The sequence below is a fragment of the Equus asinus genome, chromosome 14, assembly GCF_041296235.1.
Source record: "Equus asinus isolate D_3611 breed Donkey chromosome 14, EquAss-T2T_v2, whole genome shotgun sequence".
Classification (NCBI taxonomy): domain Eukaryota; kingdom Metazoa; phylum Chordata; class Mammalia; order Perissodactyla; family Equidae; genus Equus; species Equus asinus.
In genome coordinates, this window is record NC_091803.1 from 46,208,572 (window position 1) to 46,233,387 (window position 24,816).

At 46.7% G+C, this 24,816-nt stretch overlaps 1 protein-coding gene across 1 annotated transcript in view; it reads left to right on the forward strand.

The window, feature by feature from the left end:
• ADCY9 (adenylate cyclase 9) overlaps window positions 1–24,511 on the forward strand; it is a 111,033-nt gene extending 86,522 nt beyond the window's left edge. The window contains exons 6-11 of the mRNA XM_044747721.2: window positions 2,654–2,756; window positions 5,695–5,903; window positions 10,033–10,192; window positions 11,131–11,279; window positions 14,206–14,247; window positions 20,187–24,511. Of these exons, the coding sequence (XP_044603656.1) occupies window positions 2,654–2,756; window positions 5,695–5,903; window positions 10,033–10,192; window positions 11,131–11,279; window positions 14,206–14,247; window positions 20,187–21,378 (1,855 nt within the window). The 3' untranslated portion in view covers window positions 21,379–24,511. The remainder of the gene's footprint in view (window positions 1–2,653; window positions 2,757–5,694; window positions 5,904–10,032; window positions 10,193–11,130; window positions 11,280–14,205; window positions 14,248–20,186) is intronic.
• Window positions 24,512–24,816: the final 305 nt, after the last annotated feature.

Below are 24,816 nucleotides of genomic sequence, written 5' to 3' on the forward strand. Positions count from 1 at the left end.
TGTCACTGTAGTCAAAGACATACTCTGTGTGATTTCAAGCCTTTTACATTTATTGAGACTTGTTTTATGGCCTCACATCTGGCCTTTTTTGGTAAACATACCATGTGCACTTGAAAAAAATGTATATTCTGCATTTGTAGGAAGTTGTGATCCATAAATCTCAGTTAGGTCCAGGTAGTTGGTAGTATTGTTCAGATCACCTGTCTCTACTTACTTTTTTGTCTATGGTTCTATCAGTGTTTGAGAGAAGGATGTTAAAATCTCCAACTATGATTGTGGAATTGCCTGTGTCTCTCTTTAGTCCTAACAATTTTTGCTTCATGTATTTTCAGGCTCTTTTGTAGGTACATACACATTTGTGAGTGTTATATATTCCTGGTGAATTGATCCTTTATTATTTTGAAGTGTCCCTCTTTATCCCTGGTAATGCTCTGTCTTAGAGTTTGCTTTATCTGATATTAATATAGTCACTCTGGCTTTTTTATTCTTACTATTTGCATGGTATAGCGTTTTCCGTTTTTTAAAAATCCCAACTTGTGTCTTTATATTTGAAGTTCATCTCTTATGAGTCTTGCTTTTTTAGTCATTCTAACAATTTCAGCCTTTTAATTCCATTTTAATATACTTGGCTTTTTAGCCTTATCTCTTTCCATTATTTTTCTTTTAGTGGTTGCTTGAGGAGTTACAGATGGGTATCCTTATATTTTTACAGTCTTTTTATAGTTAATGTATCATTTCCCTTTAAATGTAGAAATCTTGTAACTGTCTAAGTCCATTACTCTCTTCTCATTCCTTATTCTGTAGTTGTCACATGTGTTATATCTACATACATTATAAACCCCAACTTTTAATTCTAACCTCTTGGTAATCTCAGGTTAGTCTCCGCTGATTGCTTTTCTGTTGAAGATGGATCATGTTTTCCTGTTTCTTTCTCTGTCTAGTAATTTTGGACTGTGTTGTATACATTGTGTATGATGCTTAGAAATTCTGGATTCTGTTATATTCCTCTGAAGAGTATCAATTTTTTGTTTGTTTGTTTCAGCAGGCAGTTAACTTATCTGAACTCAAACACCAAACTCTGTCTCCCCTGAGCTGGGCAGCAGCTATTCTGTTAGCCTTAATTAGGCTGCTGGAGTCTGCAGTGCACATGCGTATTTCAAGGGTCATCTAGAGATTTGAGCAGAGCTTCTATGCAATATTTGGGGTTTCCCTTCTTTGGTTCTCTTCCTCTGGGATTTCCAACCCCACTTTCTATCTGTGGACTTGCCAACTTAATTTTCTAGTTTTCCAAGCCAGTAAGACTGTGGCTTTTCTATCTGCATTTTAGCCATCCTGCACATGATGCTGACTAATGACAGTCTTCAGGTGAAAAATTAAAAAAAGGAAATTCAACTGGCGCTGTTTAATTCTTCTAAGTGTGACTCTCCTCCGTTTTCTGCCTGCTTTGGTCAATCTCCAGTACCTTCCTGGAGTTGTGTTTATATGTATTAAGAGTTTATACTTGTTATCTGAGAGAAGATTGGTTCAACAGGAGTTGATTTCTTTTCCCAGAAGTGGAACCTTCCAATAATAATTTCAAAGGAGAAGCACAGCTTATAACAGTGTGTATCCTGCCACTTGATTGCTAAAATGTGGCCATTGCACCTCCTCCTCAAGCTGCTTTGTTGTTTTTCCCTCTGTCCACCCTTCTTGAGTGGGAGGGTGGCTAGAGGGTCAACATTAGGGGATAGAATTTTCTCTTTTTTCAATCTAAGAGCATAGTAACGTATTACACACTTATCGTGAAAACAGAGTCCACTATGCTTCAAAGAAAGGAGGGAGTATATGTACCCTGAACCCTGTGTGTCAGTCACATGCTAGGCACTTCACATATTTCATCTGACTTAATTCTAGTAGTTATTGTATGAGAGAGAGAGAGACTACACCCCATGGCTATATTTGCCTTCTGAAATCCTGTTAACATTCCCTTAAATTTATAGTAATTTTCTGCAGTATAAAAAGGATATTGCTATTTGCTAGCAATCCATAAAAGAATGAAAGAGTCACATAAAGCAGGTTTGATTTCTCTACTATTAAAATCATTGAGCGTTATCATTTTTCAGGTTTCACACTCAATCTGCATATGTGACAATAGCACCAAAATTACACTAGCTGTACACACAATTTTGTGATAACAACCTGTTAGCTTTGATGGTGGTAATTACTGTCAGTTCTCTGAATGACAGGACAGCCGGTTCTGAATTCTGTTTTCACTGGAAGCCTCCGGATGAACATAAGTACTCTCAGTAGAGGGATCTGCTGGTCCTTCAGAAGGATCGTTTCATAGAACAAGGAAGCTGCATTCTTCTCCTAATTCTGGATATTAGGAAAATGTCTTCACAAGCAGGGTTCTAATGACGTGTGTTGTGATTCTGGTGAATAGTCATTCTTTAGTGGAGGTGAAACATAAAGTGTGATTATGTTTGGAAACATGAAAGACTTTCCAGCAATATATTCTAAAAGGGGCAATGGAGGAATGTCTATTATGTAACAACTTAGAGCTTTTGTGACATGCCTGACGAATGGTGTTTCAGTAGCTAATTGCGATCTTCTTGTAAAATAAATGTAATCATTGTGTGGAATGTTGATCGATTGCATTTATCGTCTCTTCTAGCCTGATGAAAGATTATTTTTTTAAGCCACCCATTAATCAGTTCAGCTTGAACTTCCTGGATCAGGAGCTAGAGCGAACCTACAGGACCAGCTATCAAGAAGAGGTGTGTTTTTCCTTATAATTTTACTCAAGAAATGTGTTGTTTTCACTGAATAATTCACGATTAGTTTTGTGCTCTGGCAGCCTTTTTTGTTTTCCTTAATGACAGAAAAATGAAGGCTAATATTGATTTCCCACAATCTGTAAGCCCCAAATTGCATCTGTATATGAATTTATCTCCACAAAGGAGGAAAAAAACCAAGTCTTTCTGCTCTCCTTTGTCTAACATCCAGTTTGTTGTTTCCTGGTCCCTTTGCTCTGCTGCCAGTGCATCCCAGGCACCCCTGGCAGTGCTCCGGCCCCTGGAGGCCCAGCAGGGAGAGGGCTGCTCCAGCCACCCTGTTCTTTGGTCTCGAGCAAGATTTCTCTACCTTCCCTGTCGGCATTCTTCCCCACTGAAATGGGACAAGGAGCTCTGGAGGCCTTCCACCTTTCTCGGCATTCCCGCCTGCCTTGGGGTTGAAGCCCACTTCCGTGGCCCTGCCCCGCCTTAATTCTCTTGTTCTTTAACCCTCAGCCCAAACGTCATTGCCTCCAAAAAACTTTCCTTGACCCCCAACTGGATTTTATTTCCTTGTTTTCCTTTTTCTTCTTAGCATGCACCCCATTCTGTCATCTTTTCTGGTGTGCTCATTGAATCATGCGCCTCCCTCCCTGGACTCTCAACTCCAGGGGCAGGACCATGTCTCTTGTGTTCACCTCCACTCGGGCATCCAGCACACTCCCCACACCTACAGTGCTCAGCAGCGCATGGTTGAAATGATGAATAAATAGGAGAACCTAGAGCCAGGTGTGAGGTCTAAACAGCCAGCTCCCTGCATTCTTTCCTCTGGGTCCAAATCTGGTTAGTGTTCCAAGGTCAAAAATATGTACCCTCCTAACCCCAGAGCCAAAAGGAATTTTCATTCAAATCCATTATTTCCTTCAGCACACCTTCGTTCAGCATCTGTTATGTCCATACCCACCTAGGCTCTGGGGAGACCCTGGTGAACCAGACAGAGCCAGTTCTTGCCTCATGGGGTGGAGGCGCCCCCTTTTGTCAGCCCCCAGGGATGGTGAATACCAGTTAACATCCCAAGCAGGGCTCCTCTGGGGATTTGTGAGTTGCTCGGCGGTGACCTATAAGGCTGATCGTCATCTCATTTAATCCTCGCAGCAACCCTTTGAGGAAGCCCACAGTTATCCCCATTTCCAAAGAGAAAGCCACAGCCTGGCAAGGCTGAGGGGCTGGAGATGCTATTGCCAGGGCAGGGCACCCTTCTGGTTCAGAGCCGGGCGCTCTCTACCACTCCCTGTACCGAGCAGCCAGGCCTCCCAAACACGGGCACGGTTCTCGTCTATCCCTCTAGTCACCAACGTGTACTGAGCACCTGTGCTGCCAGGATTGTTCTCGTGGCTAGGATTTAGAGACGGCCAACATACTCTGTGGGGGAGCAATAACTCAGCAGAAGTGAGAATCCAGAGCCCTGGGTCCTGGGATGCCCTGCGAGCGCACGGCAAGACACCAACCCCAGACTGAGGGTCCAGAGGGAGGTAACTCTTGAGCCCATGTTAGTGGAAGGACTGGCAATTAACCAAATAAAGGAACATTCCAGAGAGAGGGGCCAGCACCTATGAACCTTAAAGATAAGACAGGGCCTGTGCTTTTGGGGAGCTGCAGGCACATCTGTGTAGCAGGCTGGGCTGAGGTGGAGTGCAGGAGGTGGGCAGAGGCAGGTCACGGCTTCCACACTGTGGATGTTAGGCCTAAGGCCAGAGGGAGCTGTGGAAGGATCTGGAGCAGGAGACGGCACCGTGAGATTGTGTTGGATAAAATAATGTGGCTGATTGTAGAAGGTGACGAGAGTGGATGAGACAGGAGGGGAGCAGGTGGGACGTGCTCACTGAAGCGCAGGGCACGCATGAGGCCTGGCCCCGCTCGGTGGAGGGCGGAGAGGGCAGAGGGATGCAGGGGTGAGGGGAAGCTCCTAGGTGGCCCCATGTGTGGCCAGCCTTGTGCTTGGGGGCCTCTCATCTAAGTATCACCACCACTCGTGAGGTGCTGGGACCCATTTCAGCAGCCACTGACCAGCGTGAAGAAATTAGGTGACGTGCTCAAGATGCCACAGCCCTGGCCAGGCTCATCAGCTGTGTGACCTTGGGTAGCCACTTGGCCTTGCCCCCCAATCTGTGCACCAGGATTGGTAGCATTTCCTTCTCTAGGGGCTGTGTGAGCATTGACTGAGGTCATGCCCCTGAAGGATCCACATGGTGCCCAGAACCAGTCATCTCTTGGCGTTGTCACCATTTTCTCCCTCCATCCCTGTGATGCCCTAACACTACATGCATGTCTGTTATATTCCCCACACCACCTGCTGTGTCAGAGTCCTGCCCGTCCCCACCATTAGGCTGTGAGCCCCCCAAGAGCCTTGTTTCATGTCCCCTCTGGCACCCTCACAGAGCCCGGCCCGGAGCAGACCCCTGAGTGAAGGCGTGAGCATCTCTTACTGTCACTTGACATGCCCGTGCTGTCCTCTGCTGCTCCTTCCATGTCTCCCGTTACCTGTGTCACAAAGCCAGCTTTCACACACCCTGAACCTGGGACCAGGCCATTCAGTGGAAGCTCCTAGTGCGATTGCCTTTACAGATGCAGAGTTGTTGACTTTGCCAGTCGATGCTCACCTTTCAGGCTCAGTATGTAACATGCCTTTGAGAACTTATTGGTTTGTAATTGCTTGGTGTGTGACCTTGGCAAGTTTCTTAACTTCTCTGTGCCTTAGTTTACTCACTGTTAAGTGGGATAATAGTCAACTGATGGTCCCCCTAAAGCACTGTCACCCTGTCCTGGTCTAGGTAGGCAAGTGTTCTATAGACGTTTGCTGTTTTTCCACCTGATTGACACCCCATCGCTGTCTGTCGTGGCTCCTATTCATGCTCCCCACTCTCCCCTCTTCCCCACACAGGTTATAAAGAATTCTCCCGTGAAGACTTTCGCCAGTGCCACCTTCAGCTCCCTCCTGGATGTGTTTCTGTCCACGACAGTGTTTCTGATTCTCTCCATCACCTGCTTCCTGAAGTATGGGGCCGCCGCCACGCCTCCCCCGCCGGCCGCCCTGGCCGTCTTCAGCACTGCCCTGCTGTTGGAGGTGCTGTCCCTCGTGGTCTCGGTCAGGTAAGGGCCCACCTGCAGGCGCTTCTCCAGCTGTTAGCCTTTAGCTCCCTCTGCTGGCTCCACAGTTTATGGCTGGGCAGTCCCGCTGCGGCACAGCTGACCAACCCTGGGAAGCCAGCTGTCTCTGCAGGCACACTTCTGTGATGGCTCCTCTTTCCTGCCCTCCCCCAGCCCTGCTCACAGTATCCTCCCTGCAGACCCTGGCCCTCGGTGTGGGTGGGCACCTCTTTACCAGAGGGTCAATGCCCCCTGCAGCCCCACTGCCACGAGCTAGTCCCTGGGTCTCCCAAACTAGAGACTTAGAAAGAAAAGTGGGAAGATGAGGAATGAGAAAGGGGAGAGAAAGAGACAGCAGTGTTCAGGGTGCAAATGACAGGGAGCCGCCGGCAGGTGAGCAGGAGCTTCTCCTGGCAGTGGGAGCGAAGACATCAAGCCCTCAGTCGTAGGCAGAAGTCTTCGTGAGCTTGGACCAGGCAGCGGTTTCTTAGATAGGACACGAAAAGCAAAGCAACCAAAGAAAAAACAGAAAGTTGGACTTCATCAAAATTTAAAGCTTTTATGTTCCAAAGAACACTGTCGTCATTTTGAGAGAGTATTTGCAGGTCGTATCTCTGACAAAGGTCTAATACCTAGAATGTCTGCTCAGTAATAAAAGACGAACAGCCCATTAAAAACGGGCAGAGGGGGGCCGGCCCGAGGGTGCAGCAGTTAAGTTCGCACGTTCTGCTTCGGCGGCCTGGGGTTCGCTGGTTCCGATCCCGGGTGTGGACATGGCACTACTTGGCAAGCCATGCTGTGGCAGGCGTCCCACATATAAAGTAGAGGAAGATGGGCACTGATGTGAGCTCAGGGCCAGTCTTCCTCAGCAAAAAGAGGAGAATTGGCAGCAGATGTTAGCTCAGGGCTAATCTTCCTCAAAAAAAAAAAAAGGACAGAAGGTCTACATAGACAGCAGGGACCCCCAGGACCCACTCAGCCTGATGTCAGGGTTCTGCTTAACACCTGAGGATGCTCTTGGCTGCTCTGTGCGTTTCTGACTAGAGGCAAGCCCACAGGACACTCCCTTCACAGGCACACAGACCGCCATGCACCATCTGCCTCCTGGGCGCCATGGCCACCCTCTCTGTACAGCTGTCACTCTAACAGGCCTGGCAGAGCGCCCCCAGGACCTAGGGGTAAATCAGGAATGAGGAGAAGGACCCTGACCTCGAGTCCCTGCTCCTCTTCCCCAGCATCCCAGGATGGAAATGGTTGCTCTGGCCAGGCCCTGAGCCTTCCAAATGCTGGTTCCCCTTTGAAGTGGACAGCCAGCTGCTTGGCCCTCCCTCCCTCTCGCCTGCTCCCACTGAGGCCCCTGCAGTTGAGATCACTTTAAGGTGCTTCCTCACTGTCTCCCCCAAAGTCCCCACCAGGAGTGAGCCTCATTGCCCACAGCAAGTGGCTCCTCCCTAGCACAGCCCTCTCTGTGGGCCTGTCCCTCTGTGCCTCTGCTCTGCACCCCTTGCCGACCTCCCAGATCAGCTCTGCTTCTGGAGAACCCAAACTATCCTCAGGCCCTTAGTTTCTTTCTTCCTTTTTAAAATTAGCTTTATTGTGATATAATTCACATACAATAAATCCACTCATTTAAGTGTACAATTCAGTGATTCTTAGTAAACTTACAGAGTTATGCAAACATCACCATATAATTTTAGAACATTTCTCTCACCCCAAAGAAAACCCAGTCCCCGTTTGCAGTCACTCCCCTCACATCCACCCTCCCCAGCGCCAGGTTTCTGTCTGAGAGGGGAGCCTACAGCTGGTAAGGCTCTTGAGCTCCCTGAGGCTAGCATGTCTCTATTACTTTTTTGTGTGTGTGTACTGAGGAAGATTCTCCTTGAGCTAACATCAGTGCCAGTCTTCCTCTATTTTGTATGTGGGTCGCTGCCACAATATGGCTGCTGACAAGTAGCACAGGTCCGCACCTGGGAACCAAACCCAGGCTGCCGAAGCAGGGCATGCCAAACTTAACCGCTAGGCGATGGGGCCAGCCCTCCATGCCTTTTTCAAAAAACTCTTTACACCGTTGTTCCCTTCAGGCCCAATTCTACAGAATCTGAACTAAGCCAGGTTTAGAGACTGCAGAGGGCTGCAGTCTGGGAAGACACCAGGCCTGGCTGTGCTGGGTGCTGTGCTGGGGTGCTGGCACACCCACACACTCTGCAAGCACCTTCTGAAAGAGGAAGCCACTGTTCTCCTGGGTGACCTCTGGTGGGACTTTAAAAGTTCACTTTACACAGGATCATCGAAGCCTGGGAGAGGTCGGTACCTTGCGGGATTTCCTCTTGCCCTGCTGAGGGCATATTTAGGATCCCAGATCAACAGGAACGCACACTGTGGAATCTGTAGGCACCCCAGGGAGGCTGGCCCCGGCATCTCAGCTTGGAGCTCTCGTCCTTCCACTCCAGCCATTTTGTGCCGTGCCCCAGGCAGATGTGGGAACAGCGGTCTCGTCCTCAGAACTCTGCATACTGGAGACCTTTGTGGAGGGCCTCCCAGTCCTGCCTTCTCCTGGTTAGAACTCAACTCCCTCTGTCACTTCGTAAGGCTTATGCATTCTGACTTTGAGCATATTTGTGGTTATTCTTGGAAATAGTCCAAGGACTCCATTATCCTTTAAGTATCAAGAGGCTAGAACCATGTAGGACCTAAAAGGGTCAGACGGGGCCTGGCTCCGGGTTGGAGAAGTGAAGATTCGAGGTTTCCTTGTGGAGGCCGAGCACGGCCAGAGTGGTCACTGCACTGCAGGTGTCCCGGCCTGAAGGCGTGGGCACCCAGGGGTGCTTGAGAGGCCTTGACGAGCTTTGTGCTGTTGATGCTGGGCCGCAGCTCCTGGCCCCTCCAGAAGCGAGGACAGCAGGCCTGTCCCCACTCCACCCTCCCTGAGGGCTGGCTTTAGAGAGGGACTGTGTGCATGGGTGTCTCTCCCAAGGCGGACCCCTGGGGCCCTCACCTCCATCTCCTAGTGCTGGCGTCCAGGTGCAGCCCCTCCTGACCCAGGGCTCCCCAGCTTAGCCAAGACCTGTTCTTCCTTCAGAACAACAGCCTTCAGCCCGCACACTCAGCTCCCCCTTCTTTATGAAAGATGTTTTATGATGTCCACGTCACTCTCCTGAAATATAGCCCCTGTACACATAATTTCAAAAGGAATCAGTGACATGCCTTCACTCCAGTCTGAAGGGGAAACAACAAGAAAGCCATTTGAAATCAAACATGTCATGCTTCACCTCGTATGTGTCAGGGCCTGCCACTTGGACATCGTGACAGAGGCGTCAGCTGTTTGCCTTTGTGCACAAGGCTCTGTGAGTGTCATGGCTCCAGGTGTGGACCGTGGGAGATGTGTGGGTTTGGTGGCACAAGCACCGTGAGCTGGGTTGCAGCTTGTGACGTTTCTGAAATGCTGAACAATCTTTGTTGATGTCCCAAACAAAGGGTAATATTGCTTAGTTTACACAGCAGTTCATTCCTGGAAAATTCAGCGTACGTTAACGCCATGCAGAATCCACTTTCTGTTTGTAAAGGAAACACAACTAGGCTCTAGGCCAAGGTGACTGTCAGCAGGTTTTTTGCCTCCATGAGTGTCCAGGGGCAGTGGCAGTCTGCGGGCCGCAGGGCAGAGCTTCACTGTGCATCGCAGGACACCTCCCATCCTTGGCTCCTGCCAGTAGATGCCATCGTGCCCCTCAATCATTGAGGCAATGGAAAAGGCCCCCCAAAGTTCCAGGACGCCTGCTGAACTGCCCACTCGAGACCTCCGCCCCAGAAGCAGACTGCGCAGAATAAGGTCACCATTCCTACGGCCTGTTAGTATTTGCCTGCCCGGCTCTCACGTGCTCCGCTCAGCCCCACAGTTACATCCTACCAGAATGCAACAAGTGACCTTGAAAGAGGGTATAACGAGCTTAGCGAGTCTGGTTTACGCACCATCTGCCAGAAGTGAGGGCTGCGGGCTCTGCCTGCCCCCATGCCGGCAGCGTGGCGTAGGCCAGAGTTGGAGCAGCACCGGCTGGTGGTCCCCTGCCTGCATCTTCTCTGGCAGGCTGGCTACCCACAGACACCCTGTTTCTTCTTTCCCCTCTCCCTGTTGCAGGATGGTGTTTTTCCTGGAGGATGTGATGGCTTGTACCAAGCGCCTGCTAGAGTGGATAGCCGGCTGGCTCCCGCGCCATTTCATCGGGGCCATCCTGGTGTCCCTCCCTGCTCTCGCAGTCTATTCACACATCACCTCTGAATTTGAGACAAACATACATGTAAGTCAGGGCTTGGTGATTTTATGTCTGTGTGCTTCTGGACTCCCTCGTCACTTTTTAAAAAAATAAGCCTGACAACTTTGGGACAGCAGTTTAAATATAGGCCTTTAAAGAGGTACAAACTCTTTGTCGCTACCTCGAGTTCATCTTTTTAAAAGACTTGCCTGGGACAGGAGCAGGTGGGGAGGTTACCTCGGGAACCTGTCTAGATGCTTGAGGCCGTCATTGTCCACACTCCTAAGTGCTGGCTAAGAGGCTACCCTGCCCTGGGGAGATTCCCCAGGGGACATGTGTCCTCTCCAGCCTCTCTTGGTGTTCACAGGTTCAAATCTGTTATTTTCTTATGCATTTTACAAAGAAGAATCTGTCCCACGTTTCCAAATGATACAAGATAATGTGCCAGTCTGCAGAACGGGCACAGGTAATTGACTCGCTCCTGGACCGGCTGCTGCTGACCAGGGACGGAGCTTCTGAGTTAAACCCCATGAAGAGTGAGATAATGCTGTTGTGGAAGGTTATGTTTTGGGTAAAAGTGAGGGTAACATGAACTACTGGGGTAAGCTGACCGCATTTGGTATTTTAACACCAAATTACATTTCCGATGACACGCAACAGGGTGCCAGAAGAAAGGGCTTTTTTAACGTAACCACTTACACGGTGGTCGTTCTCAAGCCGGGCAGCCCACCTTCCTTTCCTCCAGAATGAGGTGTGTGATTTCCACACATCCGGAGAATTTTAGTACAGCGTGAACTTGTAACCTAAAGCTCTGAATAGTTAACCTAGGGATGTGTGATCTCTCCTTGAAACTGCGGATATTTTGTGATTTTTTATATTAAACAGATTCGCTCGTAAGTGAGCGAATCATCTTATCTCAGGATGCCCAGGTGGAGGCGAGGAAGGGGGATGGGTTCCTAACCACTGCCCGGCCCTTGTTGCAGTTCACCGTGTTCACTGGCTCAGCTGCTCTCATCGCCGTCGTGCACTATTGTAACTTCTGCCAGCTCAGCTCCTGGATGAGGTCCTCCTTGGCCACCGTCGTTGGGGCGGGGCCCCTGCTTCTGCTCTATATCTCCCTCTGTCCGGACAGGTACGTACCCACCACCGTCTGTGGCTGGCCCCATGCATCCTGTGCATCTCTTTCACTGCACTTCGACACCAGTGCTAACCCCCTCCACTCGACAGATATTCACTACCACACCTGAAATAGCTGTCAGCATACACAGTGTCAACAACTTAACGAGATGCCCAAAGAGTAATATGCAAAAAAGGAAAAAGAAGATAATTTTTAATAATAAATTAATACATATTTGCATATAGTCATCTCTGGTGACTACTCTCCCCAGAAGACGTAATGCAGCAGTCATGTGCTTGAACTTACTTATGATGAAGATGTTTGAATTTAAAAAAGTAGGACCAGAGCGTTTCGTACAAGATGATTCAGGAAATGAAGGAATAGAGGCATGGGTAGACAAAAATGAAGAGAGGAAGCTGGGTCTAACCTCATTTGAAGCAGGGTTAAGGTACCAAGACAAAGTGCAGATTGCTGATGTAGAGGAAGTGAAGAGGTATCATGGTCTTGCAGGTCACCTGGGCTTCCTTTATAATAGTGACACAATATTGTGACACGTGTTATGACATGAGACATTGGAGTAATGATGGATCACTGGAAATGTATCTTCTATTTTGAAATCCTTCCACATATCAAAGATACGTTCAGTCCCTGGTACTAAATGGCCTTCAAAACCATGTCACTGGTAGGTGCCGAGGAACAGAGAGGGTGGTGTGGAAAAAGAAACGGGAGCTGTGTGGAGGACCCCTGGGGACAGGATCAGTTCTCATTGCTGTGCTACAAAAAATTTAAAAATAAAAATATATAGGATGGCAGTGATGTGTAAAACATCCTTCGTTAGTGACACCCAGTGAGATACTTATCTTTCATATGTTCTGCCAACTGAATAATGTTTGGTTCTTAGTTTGTTAAAAATAAGTCTCAAATTGCCTGTTGCACATTTGAGACTGGTTTTGTGGCTTTTAACCTTTTCCAACTAAATATGTAGTTGGAAATACAATGATATGTTGGATAGCAGAATGCACACGGTGAGTAATTTACTCAAAAATTTCAGGATAAGGTCTTAAAGCCATTAAGCTTCAGTTTCCATAACAAACTTCTAAATGTTGGACTTTTTGTGTAACTGCTTATCAGAGCATTTTACTATCAGCACAGATTGAAGAACCACTGATGTGTAATTACAGTGGGTGCAGGCTAGCAGGATGTTTAATGTGACATGGGACATTGCTTCATTGTGTTTGCAGGACATCTCACATTCCTGGCTTCCCAAATTATTATACCAAACAGAGAGACCCCCACCGTTTCCAAATGCCCCCTAGGAATTGTATTATCATTGCTGAGAACCATTGCTTTAGTAAATTCCAAAGGAGAAAATGATCCAATTTGTTGCAGTATCAAATGAAATCGCCATCGTGTATCTTTGGGTATCACCAAAGCAAGCGGCCAGTACCGGCCAGAGCGAGTATCCTTCCTCAGTTTACTTAATAGAATAACAGTGACATGAAAGATATTTGAGTTCTCTGCAAATTGAGATCAAAAATGGAATTTAAAGTAGAACTGTCATTTAGCATTTGAAAGGAAACTTTAATGAATAGCTAAATTACTTTAAGTAAAACAAAGCATCCTTTTTCCCTTCTGAAGGTACGGCCATCTGCAATTAGGGTCATTAGAAAGCTCTTTCCCAAGAGCAGGAACTTCAACAATCTGCCTTTTAACCTTTTAGATGCACCACAGATGCCTCATCAGCCATTCAGTGTTGTTCAGTCTCTGGTGTGGGGCTTTCCTCCTGGTCTAGCAGACCACAGTGATGGGGGCGCCCCATCGCCTCTCTGCCCAGAGTTCCAGTAGCAGATCTTGGGGTGGGGCCGGTGGTTAAGCTCCCCTTCACCCGGTCCTCTTCCACACATGCAGGATCCTCGGAGCCCATCCACCCCGAATCCCCAGCCAGGACAGGGACTCTGAGGAGTGGGCAACAGAAACATAAACTCAACTCCTGCGAAAGGGAGGGAACTCTGCCCAGAACCACGGCCAGCTTGGGGGGACACAGACATGTGGGTTATGGTGATGTCGCAGTCGTGTCTGGACAGGGTGAGAAGAGGACATAAAGTCCTAGAACTCGAGTCTTGTGGTGTCACTCTTGCTTTTCTTTCCTTTTCCCTGAAGTCAGTTAACACCTCCTGTAATTATAAAAGCCACTCTGAGCCCTCACCTGGCCTTCACTGCCCAGGAGAGCTCCTCCCAGATGCTGAGTAATGTCCCTCATTGTGTGAGCAAGGCCAGTGGATCTAGAGGACAAAGAAGTGTCAGGGCACGAGGCTCTCTGGGTGGGCAAGTGTTCAGTTGATTTAGGGCCTGGGTAGCTGCTGGGTGTAGCACGACCCCAAAAGAAGCTGCAAAGAATGTGGAGAGGATGCAGGCTGCAGTCTCGGCTGCCTTCCCTCACACCAAGAGAGAGTTCTTTAATTATGCGTGGTTTCCATGCCCTAAATTTGGGATTTGATGGCTTTGGGACCACCGATAGCAGAGTCTCGCTTCTCCAGTCAGCCATAACCTGCCGGCGCCTCCAGCACTTCCATTCGAAAGTGATCCTGCCCGTGGGCCTTGCCGTTTATCCCGACCGAAGTTCTAGCCCGTAGGACCCTGCAGACGGTCCCCACAGTGAGGCGAGTGCCTGGGAGCCTCCTTCTGTTTGGTTTTGCTCTTTGGCGGTTGTGTCTACTTTCCATAGCTGACATGAAGGCTTTTTAACTATATCATTGTCTTTACCTTTTGTTATTCTTATTTAAGACACCATCAAATTATAATAAAAATTAACTCTCCTTAACTGTCCAACTTGACCTCCACATAAAGAAAGGACAGTTGTTTATTTAAATTCTTCTCAGATTGCCCTGTATAATGCCTTCTTTGCTTTTGATAATAATATTTTTCTGCATTTTAATTTCAGTTCCATAGTAATGTCACACCTTGATGCAGTACAGAATTTCAGGTAAGCTTTTAACTTTGTACCTATAGAATAAATGAAAGTAACTGTATTATTACTGCTTATTTATACTCTTCCTAAAAACAGTTGTATCTTGAATAAAAAGGACAGTATGTCCATTCTTAAAAAAGTAAGTGGAAAATATCTACTTGTTGAAATATCAGATCGTAGTTATAATATCTTATTGGAGAAATGAAATGATTGTTAAGATATAGATTAGATTAAATTTAATTTTTTATAAGACGTTACCATGTTACAAAGGAAATCTCACAAATCAAAGTACTTATTTTAGTCCCTAAGATATTTTGAAATAATTGATTAGAAACTTGAAATAATAAATGTTAAACCCTTGCTTTACTGTAAACATCAAGCTAAATTCTAAATAAATTGAAGAGTCAAAAATAAAAATGAAATATATTTTGATTTGATGTAATTTGATATTTTCAAATATATCATTTGATATTTTGATCATATATAAAACTATATGAAAAACTAGAAAAAATAAAATTAAATAGTTTTCAAGCCTCCAAGACAGAGAGAACTTTCCAGTCTTACAAGTAATAAATAGAAGCACACACGCAAAAATAAAAGACTGACAGATTGATGAGGGGGATCAAAGCAGACTGAGAAGAATATTTGTGGGACTGTTATATAGAGAGCTAATGAAGACCTGCATAGGACAAAGGACAAAAACCAAAAAACTCACAAGATGAAATGGAGGTAGAAGATAAACATATTACTACTGAAGTCATTGCACGTTTAAATAACTACAGAATTCCTTTTAGTCTTTTAAATTGGACCTTCAAAAAGTTATAATGCATGGGCGCCAGCCCCAAGGCCTAGTGGTTAAGTTTGATGTGCTGCTTGGGTGGCCCAGGCTTGGTTCCCGGGTGCAGGCCTACACCATTCATCAGCAGTCATGCTGTGGCAGTGATCCACATACAAAATAGCGGAAGACTGGCAACAGATGTTAGCTCAGGGCCAATCTTCCTCAGCAAAAAACAAAACAAAACAAAAAAAAACAGTTATAGTGCAGATACCTAGTGCAGGCGAGGGTGTAGCATATTCATAAATAGCTAGTGGTGTTCAATTTCGTTAAGCTACGAGACACTTATAAAATATGTTTATTTAATCCTTACAATAACCTGACACAGGTGACGAAGGTCACTTTGTCCCCATTTTCCAGATGAGGAAGCTGAAGCTCAGAGAAGTTAAGGAACCTGCCTGTGGTCACACAGCTGGTCATTAGCAGTGTTTAAACCCTGGCCTCCTTCATTACTAGGCCATGCTCTTTCTGCCATACGTTGTTACTCATCAGAATGGTACAACAGTTTTAGAAAGTAATTTGCCCATCTATAGAAATGTTCATAGACTTTAACCTAATAATTCTATTTTTGCTTATCTGCTGAGGTGCTAATTCAGCATATGGTAAAGGCTGCATGCCCCAAAATAACAATCACAATGGTTGATAATATTGGAAATTCATCAGCAACTTCAGTTGTCAATAAAAACACAATCAATGGAATTATGAGTCATGTACTCAAATATTGCAACTGTTAAAATGCAGCAATATGGAAAACGTTTATGATTTCACTTATTATGTGAAATTACATATGTTCTATAGCTACACCTAGGTATTTCATTATATATATATGAAACAAATGTAAGATATGTAATAGTTATGCTCTAGTAGTGAGTGATGAATGACGATTTTTTTCTGTTTCCACAATTAAAAAATTAGTATCTGCAGACATTTAGACATTGGGAAGGAGATTTAAATGACTGTGGAATAAAGGCAGAATGCAAGTGTGTTTCTATGTATGATTACAACTGTGGTATTTAAAAGCAAACATGTAGCAGCTTTTTATCAACGTATAACATATGCACAGAAAAGTGCCCAGATCATAAGAATACAACTGAGTTAGTTTTCACAAGTGAGCACACCCATTCACTACCACTCAGACCAAGAAACAAACATTACCCGTACCCCAGATGCCCGCCTCATGCCCCTCCTGTGACCCCCCCCCCCGCCCGAATCCCTAGGCGTAGATTTTCAGTGGCACTGAAGCACACCAAGATGTTAGCAAGTCCTGTGTTTGCCTGGTTAAGACCACAAGTGGTCTCTATTTGCTGGTTTTCTCTGTTTCAATCCCTCTTCTCCATGATGGTGAATAATGCTCTATTTTACTCTAACTTCTGTTTATGATTTAACGTCCAACTATTAGGTCATACATTGACTCTTGCATTTAGTCACATAAAATTCCTCTTTTTGGAACTGACTGTTGCTATTTGAATTTAGGAATAGAACCATCACCTTTGTTCCTTCTGTAGTAGAATAAGAAATACAGATTATAGGTCAGAAGTAATCCTCTTACCTACTTGCTACAGATCTCTTCTGCTGCAACGCAGCCCCACGTCCTACGTGTAAATCTGTGTGTTAGCACTCTTCCTTTTAAGCAACCGTGAAAGCAGCATTGCGGTCTGCCTACCTTTCTCACACCAGCCGGCGTTTGGCTTTTCCCCCTCCTCCGTCCCAAGGGGACTGGCTGTGCCCGTCTCCAGAGTCAGGCCACACTGCTGGCTTTGGCTACAGCACAGCAAGAAAAATGACAGAGCAGGAGACTGATTGAGGAAACACACCACCCCTTTCTACCACAGGGATTTACAATGCCTGGTTGTGCCGCTGAGATGACGGTAAGGCTTGGTGACTTCCGCTCATAAAGAGGGCTGTTCTTCAGTGTCACCACTTTGGAGAACCAGAAAGAAAGGTCAACTCCTAACCTAATGAGATGGGCTCACACAGGAGAAGACTTAGTCCCTCCTATTCCAGATTTTCTCCCTAAAGCCACCCAGAGGGCTTGAGGGGCTGGACGTGAATCTGTTTTAGTCATCTGAAATAAATAGTTAATTGTCTAGTACTGAGATTCATAATATGTTTTGCCATCTGTTTAAATGACAGTTGGCAAAATAAATAAGTGAAGCGTGGTGTGTCTCACCATAGAGGTCTTTTTTGGTTCCTGGTTCATAGGCATTGAGTCACAGAACCTGTGTCAGGGGTCCCCAAGACCATCCCCAGGTCCTATGCTTCACTCGGGGGACTCAGGACTCAGCACATAGTCGTATTCATGGCTGTGATTTGTTACAGTGAAAAGATACAAAGAAAAATCAGCAGAGGGAAGAGGTACATGAGGTGGAGTCTGGAGGAAACCAGGTTCCAGCTTTCAAGAGTCCTCTCCCAGTGGAATCGTACAGGACACACTTACTTCCTCCAGCAATGAACTGTGACTGTGCATGTGAAATGTGGTCCCCCAGGGAAGCCCATCGGAGGCTCAGTGCCCAGGGGGTTTATTGGAGACTGGTCACATAGGCACCCTCCACCTAGCACGTACCAAAATCCCAGACTTTCAGAAGGAAGGTAGGTGCTCAGGATAAGCCAGGTTGTTTGTATGACAGTCTAGGCACAGTGTGCCCCTCTTATCACGGGGTGGGGGGAACCTCCCGCAATCCAAGTTTCCTGACGCCAGCCTAGGCACCCTTGCCCGTAGGCCTTTCTACGGATGGCAGCCACAGGCCTGCTGTGATAACTCCTTTCTGCACAGAACCTTAGGCCAGTAGGGACTTAGCCATGCTCCAGCCCATCTTCAGTTTACACATGAGGAGATTGAGACCTAGAAGGATGACGTGACTTGCCCAAGGTTCCAGAACTCTGCAGTGGTCCAGCCAGGAGAGAGTCCAGGTACTCTTATTCCTAAGCCAGGGCTTTTGTGACTGTTTCAGGGAGGGCCATTATGGCCAGATTGATCAATTTCATTGTTTTTTAATATCCTTAAGTTACAAGTAACAGTAAAACTTATTAAACACCCTGATTACAGAATTGAGCTTTCTGTGCCACAGAGCTATCTAAACTGAGGACCCATCCATTTTACATACAATCACTCACACATAACAATATTTCAGTCAACAGTGGACTGCGTATACAGTGGCCCCGTGAGGGAGAACCATAGAGCGTAGGCATGTGGTAGGCTGTACCATCTAGGTGTGTGTAAGTACATTCTGTGATGTTCACACAATGACAAAATCGCCTAACAATGCATTTCTTAGAATGTATCTCTGTTGTTGATGCATGACTGTATAATTACATTTGTATAGTGACCCTGCCCATTGTTACATAAAATCTAGTAGTCCACTCTGCACATTAGAAGTACGTCGGGGCACAAAATTTCTATGAACATAACAATCGCAGCATCGTAAACAAACAGAAGAAGCACTAGTAGGAAATTCAGCAAACCTTAACAGTGATTGCCTCTGGCTGGTAGGATGACAGATGAATCTTTTTTTTCTTTTTACTCTTTTCCCTAAATTTTCTATGATGAGTAGTATATAGTAGCTAAATGGGAAAAAAATTTATTTAAAAAATCAACTTTAAAATAGACTATGCTCCTCGTGCTCATCTTCAGTCCTCCAGTCATGGCTGTTGCCCGTCGGCACCCTCGAACTGCAGGATGGCCCCCGGAGAGCAGCCTCAGTTATGGAGGGAATGGAAACAGGCTCAGGCCTGCGAAGGGCAATATAGAAATTTCTAGTGGGATTCTAAATGTGCAGTATTTAAAATGACACAGCAAGTCCACTTCCAGGAGTTTATCCCACAGACAAAATCATTCCTACACATAGTGACACGGTACAGGAATTTCACTGCAACATTTTCTGGTAGTAAAAGATGGACAGAGTGTAAATGCCCGTTGGTGGGAGTCTGGGTGCTACAGTACATCCATTATTAGAATATCATGCACACCACAGGAAAATGACAGCATTGCTTACCTTGATGGAAAGACACTTGGTTTCCATTGTTTATAGTGGTTGAGTTTCCTGCAATGTGTTCCTCTTAAAAGTATACATATTATATTCTTTTAAAAAACGTTAAAGTTGGGGCCGGCCTGGTGGCACAGTGGTTAAGTTCGCTTGCTCTGCTTCGGCGGCCCAGGGTTCGCTGGTTTGGATCCTGGATGTGGACATGGCACCACTTGGCATGCCATGCTGTGGCAGGCGTCCCACATATAAAGCAGAGGAAGATGGGCATGGATGTTAGCTCAGGGCCAGTCTTCCTCAGCAAAAAGAGGAGGATTAGTGGCAGATGTTAGCTCAGGGCTAATCTTCCTCAAAAAAAAAAAAAAAGTTAAAGTTGTCTTGAATGACTTTGAAAAACAGAACTAACCCAGAGGCAGGGAATGGTATTTTGCCCAACTTTTATACCGGGAGACAGTAGAGAACTTAAAAGAATTCTTTGTAAAATTACAAGTCTTTCAAAAGTAAAGTTGGATTAGAAGATGAAAAGTGAGTATCTCAGAGAACGTTCAGTTTCTTGGGTGTGATGATGGTGGTGTGGTTTCATAGGGAGATGTTCTTATACTTAGGAGATGCGTACTGAACTATTCAGGATTGAAGTGTCACGGTGTCTGCAGCTTACTTTCACAACGTGCAGGAAAAAGTATGTGTGTGCATGTGTGTATGTGTGCACGTGTGTATAGACAGGGAAAAAGCAAGGTAGCAAAATGTTAAGTTATTGAATCCAGGAAAAAGGTGTATGAATGTTTGTGTTACTAGTCTCTTAACTTTTCTATAAGGTTGAAATTTTTCAAAATAAAAAGTTAAGAAAAAATTTAAAAATCAAGGAGCTAAAGACTTCTGAAAACAAAGCAGTTACAAAGCTTGTTAAGGAAATCAGTTGAAGAAAGTCAGTCTTTATCTCTCCACGTCTTCAGCCAGCCACCTAAGCAGAAACAGGTTGCCTTGTGCCTGCAGGTTGTCAAAGTTTTGAGCTCAAGAAAACTCTGTGCAGGATGCTGGTTAGCTGGGCTGTTTCAGAACCTGGAAGTACTGAGCAGCAGCCTTTCCCTTAAAAGATGCATTTAAGCAGGTCCGTCCTTTCTCTTCTCTTTACTCTCCAGTTCCCAGAGGCATCCGTGCAATAGTTCCTTGCTGCATGACAGCAGGAGACCAGCCCGCCTAATTGGCCAAGAGGTGGTTCTTGTCTTCTTTCTCCTGCTCTTGTTGGTCTGGTTCCTGAACCGAGAATTCGAAGTCAGCTACCGCCTTCACTACCATGGGGATGTGGAGGCGGACCTTCACCGCACCAAGATCCAGAGCATGAGGGACCAAGCTGACTGGCTGCTGAGAAACATCATCCCCTACCACGTGGCCGAGCAGCTGAAGGTTTCCCAGACCTACTCCAAGAACCATGACAGCGGAGGAGTCATCTTCGCCAGCATCGTCAACTTCAGTGAGTTCTACGAGGAGAACTACGAGGGAGGCAAGGAGTGCTACCGGGTCCTCAATGAGCTGATCGGGGACTTCGACGAGCTCCTGAGCAAGCCAGACTACAGCAGCATCGAGAAGATCAAGACCATCGGGGCCACATACATGGCGGCGTCGGGGCTGAATGCCACACGGTGCCAGGACGGTAGCCACCCGCAGGAGCACCTGCAAATCCTGTTTGAGTTTGCCAAGGAGATGATGCGCGTGGTGGACGATTTCAACAACAACATGCTCTGGTTCAACTTCAAGCTCAGAGTTGGCTTCAACCATGGGCCCCTCACAGCAGGGGTCATCGGCACGACCAAGCTGCTGTACGACATCTGGGGGGACACCGTCAACATCGCCAGCAGGATGGACACCACGGGGGTGGAGTGCCGCATCCAGGTGAGTGAAGAGAGCTACCGTGTCCTAAGCAAGATGGGCTACGACTTTGACTACAGAGGGACGGTGAACGTAAAGGGGAAAGGTCAGATGAAGACCTACCTTTACCCAAAGTGCATGGACAACGGGGTCGTGCCACATCACCAGCTGTCCATCTCCCCAGACATCCGAGTCCAGGTGGACGGCAGCATCGGACGGTCTCCCACGGACGAGATTGCCAACCTGGTGCCTTCTGTACAGAACTTGGACAAGACGTCTCTGGGTTCTGATAACAACACACAGGCCAAGGATGCTCACCTGTCCTCTAAGAGACCCTGGAAAGAGCCCATCAAAGCCGAAGAAAGGTGTCGATTTGGCAAAGCCATAGAGAAGAGCGACTGTGAAGAAATGGGGATGGAAGAAGCCAACGAGCTCACCAAGCTCAACGTCTCAAAGAGTGTGTGACGCAGCGCCGCGCGCTGCCTGCGGTGCTCTGCTCCTCGAAACACAATAATATTTGTATTTGGCTGTTGTGTGTTCCAAGCGCCACGGGTTCCGTCCCCGGACGTGGTGTCATGTGGTCATTGCAGCCCTAACTTCTGTGTGGATCACAGTTATTCAGGGTTCATTTTCATCCATTTCTTTCCTTTTTCTCCCCTTGGTGTCACACTCAGCGTGGAGAACAAGTGCCTTCAGGGGCTGGCCGTGGCCTTGGAGTCTAGGGACAAAGGCCACCGGTGGAGATCATGGCCTTGAGTGTTGTTGGACTTTTAAAACAAAAGCTGTGGTTAAGATATCATGTTTATTGCTTTTTCTCACGAGACACTTTTTTTTTTTTGCTAATACAATGTTTTTGAGGTTTATTTTTTCTGTATACATAATAGTGTTTTCCAGTGACCTGACCTTTCTGTGTAAGCACATACACGCACACACACTTGCATTTATGAATCTGAGATCAAGTGCCAGTAACTCCCTGGGAGGGGACGTCCAGGGGCGAGGCTGAGAACGGCAGTCCGCAGTCAGCCAGGCCGCCAGTTCCCCTCCCACCTGCGCCTTCCAGAGCACCTGGGCCTCGTGGGCTGTGGCTGCACCGCTCCCCACACCTGGCGGCTTTAGGGCTTCCTGCACATGTAGGCCAAGAGTCCAAATGCTAACCGGTAACAAAGCTTGTGAACCAGGCCTCAGGTATTTAAAAGCCGTTTTCCATTCTGCCCCCGCACCGAGGGGTGTTCCAGCTGGGAGCGAAGGGGTTTGCCTTTGAAGCTGACTCGTCTGAGAGGGGAACTCAAAATAAATGTCTGAGGGTTGCATTAATTTATTTATTTATTTATCAGGAAACGTGTGTTTTGGGGAGGGGGTGCCGGGTCATTCTGGTGAGGGGAAGTAGGCTCCGGGCTCCGCAGAGGGCAGGCACAGCAGAAGTAAGAGATGTCTGTCAGTGCTGCAGCCACTGTAGGCCACCTCCCCCTCAAGGGGGCTGAGCAGGACCCCTGGGTCGGAGAAGCTCTCGGCCACTGTTTGTAAACCGACGCTGCGACTTCTGCCCCACATGCCATGGATCTGCGTCCCGGGGTCTCCCTGCTGCAGGGTTACATCAGAACCCGGCTCGGTGAGAAGCGGGAGGTCTGGGCAGAGCAGGCGGGCAGGCGGTGTGGCACTGTCTTGGCTTCCACACATTCAGGAAATTTCTCCATCCTTTCCCATTCTCATCCTGCGCAGGACCTGTTTGTGGCAGGAGTGACCCTGGGGGGCGAACCCCAGCCCTCTATAGATGGGGTTCTTGCACTGTATGTAGGGACAGTATGTCCGGAGGCAGATGGGGTGCTGCGCAGGGGTATAGAAAACCTAAGGAAAAGCACTTCTGTGCCCTTTGTCGCTAATCCTGCTTGTAATCATGTTTTGCCACGTTGAGTCTGGAGTTTATGTAGAATCGAACTCAGGCTGGAGTTGCCCCGTCCCAGCCATAGTTATTTTTAAGGTGACATGGCATACAGCTCATGGGGTAATTTGAGGACTAGTTCTTTCTCTGTTTACGGTCTTCCGATGGTCCTGTGCATTTGCTTTTCACTGGTAAATCTCTGTGTAACTTCCACATCTGCAGCAAGTCCCCAAATACGTACAGAATCTGCGGTCTGAAGCATAACGAAATATTGATTCTGACCGGCCAGCTCCCCGTGGGACATACCTGGGATGGCCACCTGGCCACCAGGAGCCCAGCGTCCTGGGGAATCCAGAGCATTCTTAGTCACTAAGATTTTCCTTCAGGTTTTCCTGTCAGTTTGTTGATCTTCCAGTGCTGGAGAAAGGTTGGTGTGACAATACCTCTTGCTTCTAAAGAATGTATTCTTATAAAAACTGCAGGATTTTTATTTTTTCTTAAAAACACTACCTGATGCTCTCCTTGTCCATAGGGATCGTGGGCGTGTTAGGGATTTCTTCCCTCAGTATTACCGCATTTGTGAGTGTGGCCCTTCCCGTTGCCTTCCAGCTCCAGGTTCTGTAGCTTTGGCGGCAGCTAAGGGTCTGGGCGGTTGCCCATGAGTTACCCGTGTCTCTGCTGTTCGTTCAAGACATGCTCTACAAAGTTCATCTCTGCACACACTTCCCCCCTGTCAAACTCTTTTTTCCTTCCTCTCCTACAAAGGTGTTTGTGATTCCTGACCCTGGGAACCCGAGAAGCTGCGACCCACAGGGAGAGAATCCTAACATCTGGTGGTCTGGTTCAGCATTGTACAAATTAGAGCCTTTGATGGGCGGCTCACCCAGCGGCTAAAATTGTCTTTAAAGAACACCCTGAGCCTTCCTAAATAACCAGTACAGATGTTCTCTCTGGGCCACCAGGCGACTCGGGTCCTTCCCAGTTCCCTGCTCTGAAGCATACCTCAACGCAGAACCACAGAATCTCTGCAATGGAAGTGCCCTGCGTCTAACTCTGCTGGCGTTGAACAGATAGTTGCTGCAGACAGACGGGGTTTCTAAGCAGTGGGTTCAGGCGCTACCGACATGATGGATGCGTTCTTCAGAGTGGCAATACCTCTTACGAACTTAGGGCAGGAAGCAATACTTCAGAATTGAATGTGTGTAAATAGTTGCTTTGAGTTGCAATTTTCTTCTTGGCCCCAGGTCAGATCAAATTATAGATATATATATATCATAAACAAGCACATAATTTTATCCAATGCAAACAAGTGTAGAGCATCAGTTATGAAACCCTTAAGTAGTTTGAAGAGTCGCACAGATTATGCAACACCTGCACACGACTCCAATAACACTGACTTCACTGGTGGAGACAACACCTGCACATTTGCACATGACATTGAGAGCCAAAGGGCCTTTGCTTCCCATTACGTGGGCTGTAATAATTTGTAGTTTCCAAAGATCCGTCTGCATTTGCATTTCTAGGTTTTTGATTTAAGCATTTTTTGGTTGGTTGTTTTGGAAAATCACATCATGCCTAGGATCTGAAATTAAATTAGCAAGAACCAACTGTTTGCTTTTTCCATCTTTCCTTTGCTCTGCTCTTTTTCAATTGTTAATTCTAAGAATTTCAAAATGCATCCACTGAAGAAATGGACATTAAAGTATTCTAAAATCTAAATATCGGACGCCTGGTATTTTCTCATTGAAAAGATCAGCACCCTCCAGAGCTTAGGGCATCCTCATTTCCTGCAATTCGTGGCTGAAATAGCAGGAGGATTTACTTTTCATTCACATCGTGACTTTGAAAACAAGGCAACTAAAGGAAACGCTATTTGTGTGTGTGTGTGTGTGTGTTTTAATGGACATATTTGCTATGGTTAACTTTGGTTGAGAAGTATTTATTTTTACATGGAACTTTTTAAAAAGTAGTAGGTTGCAAGGCAAGTTTTGCTTGCAACGATTTATTATTAGGCCTTCTAAATC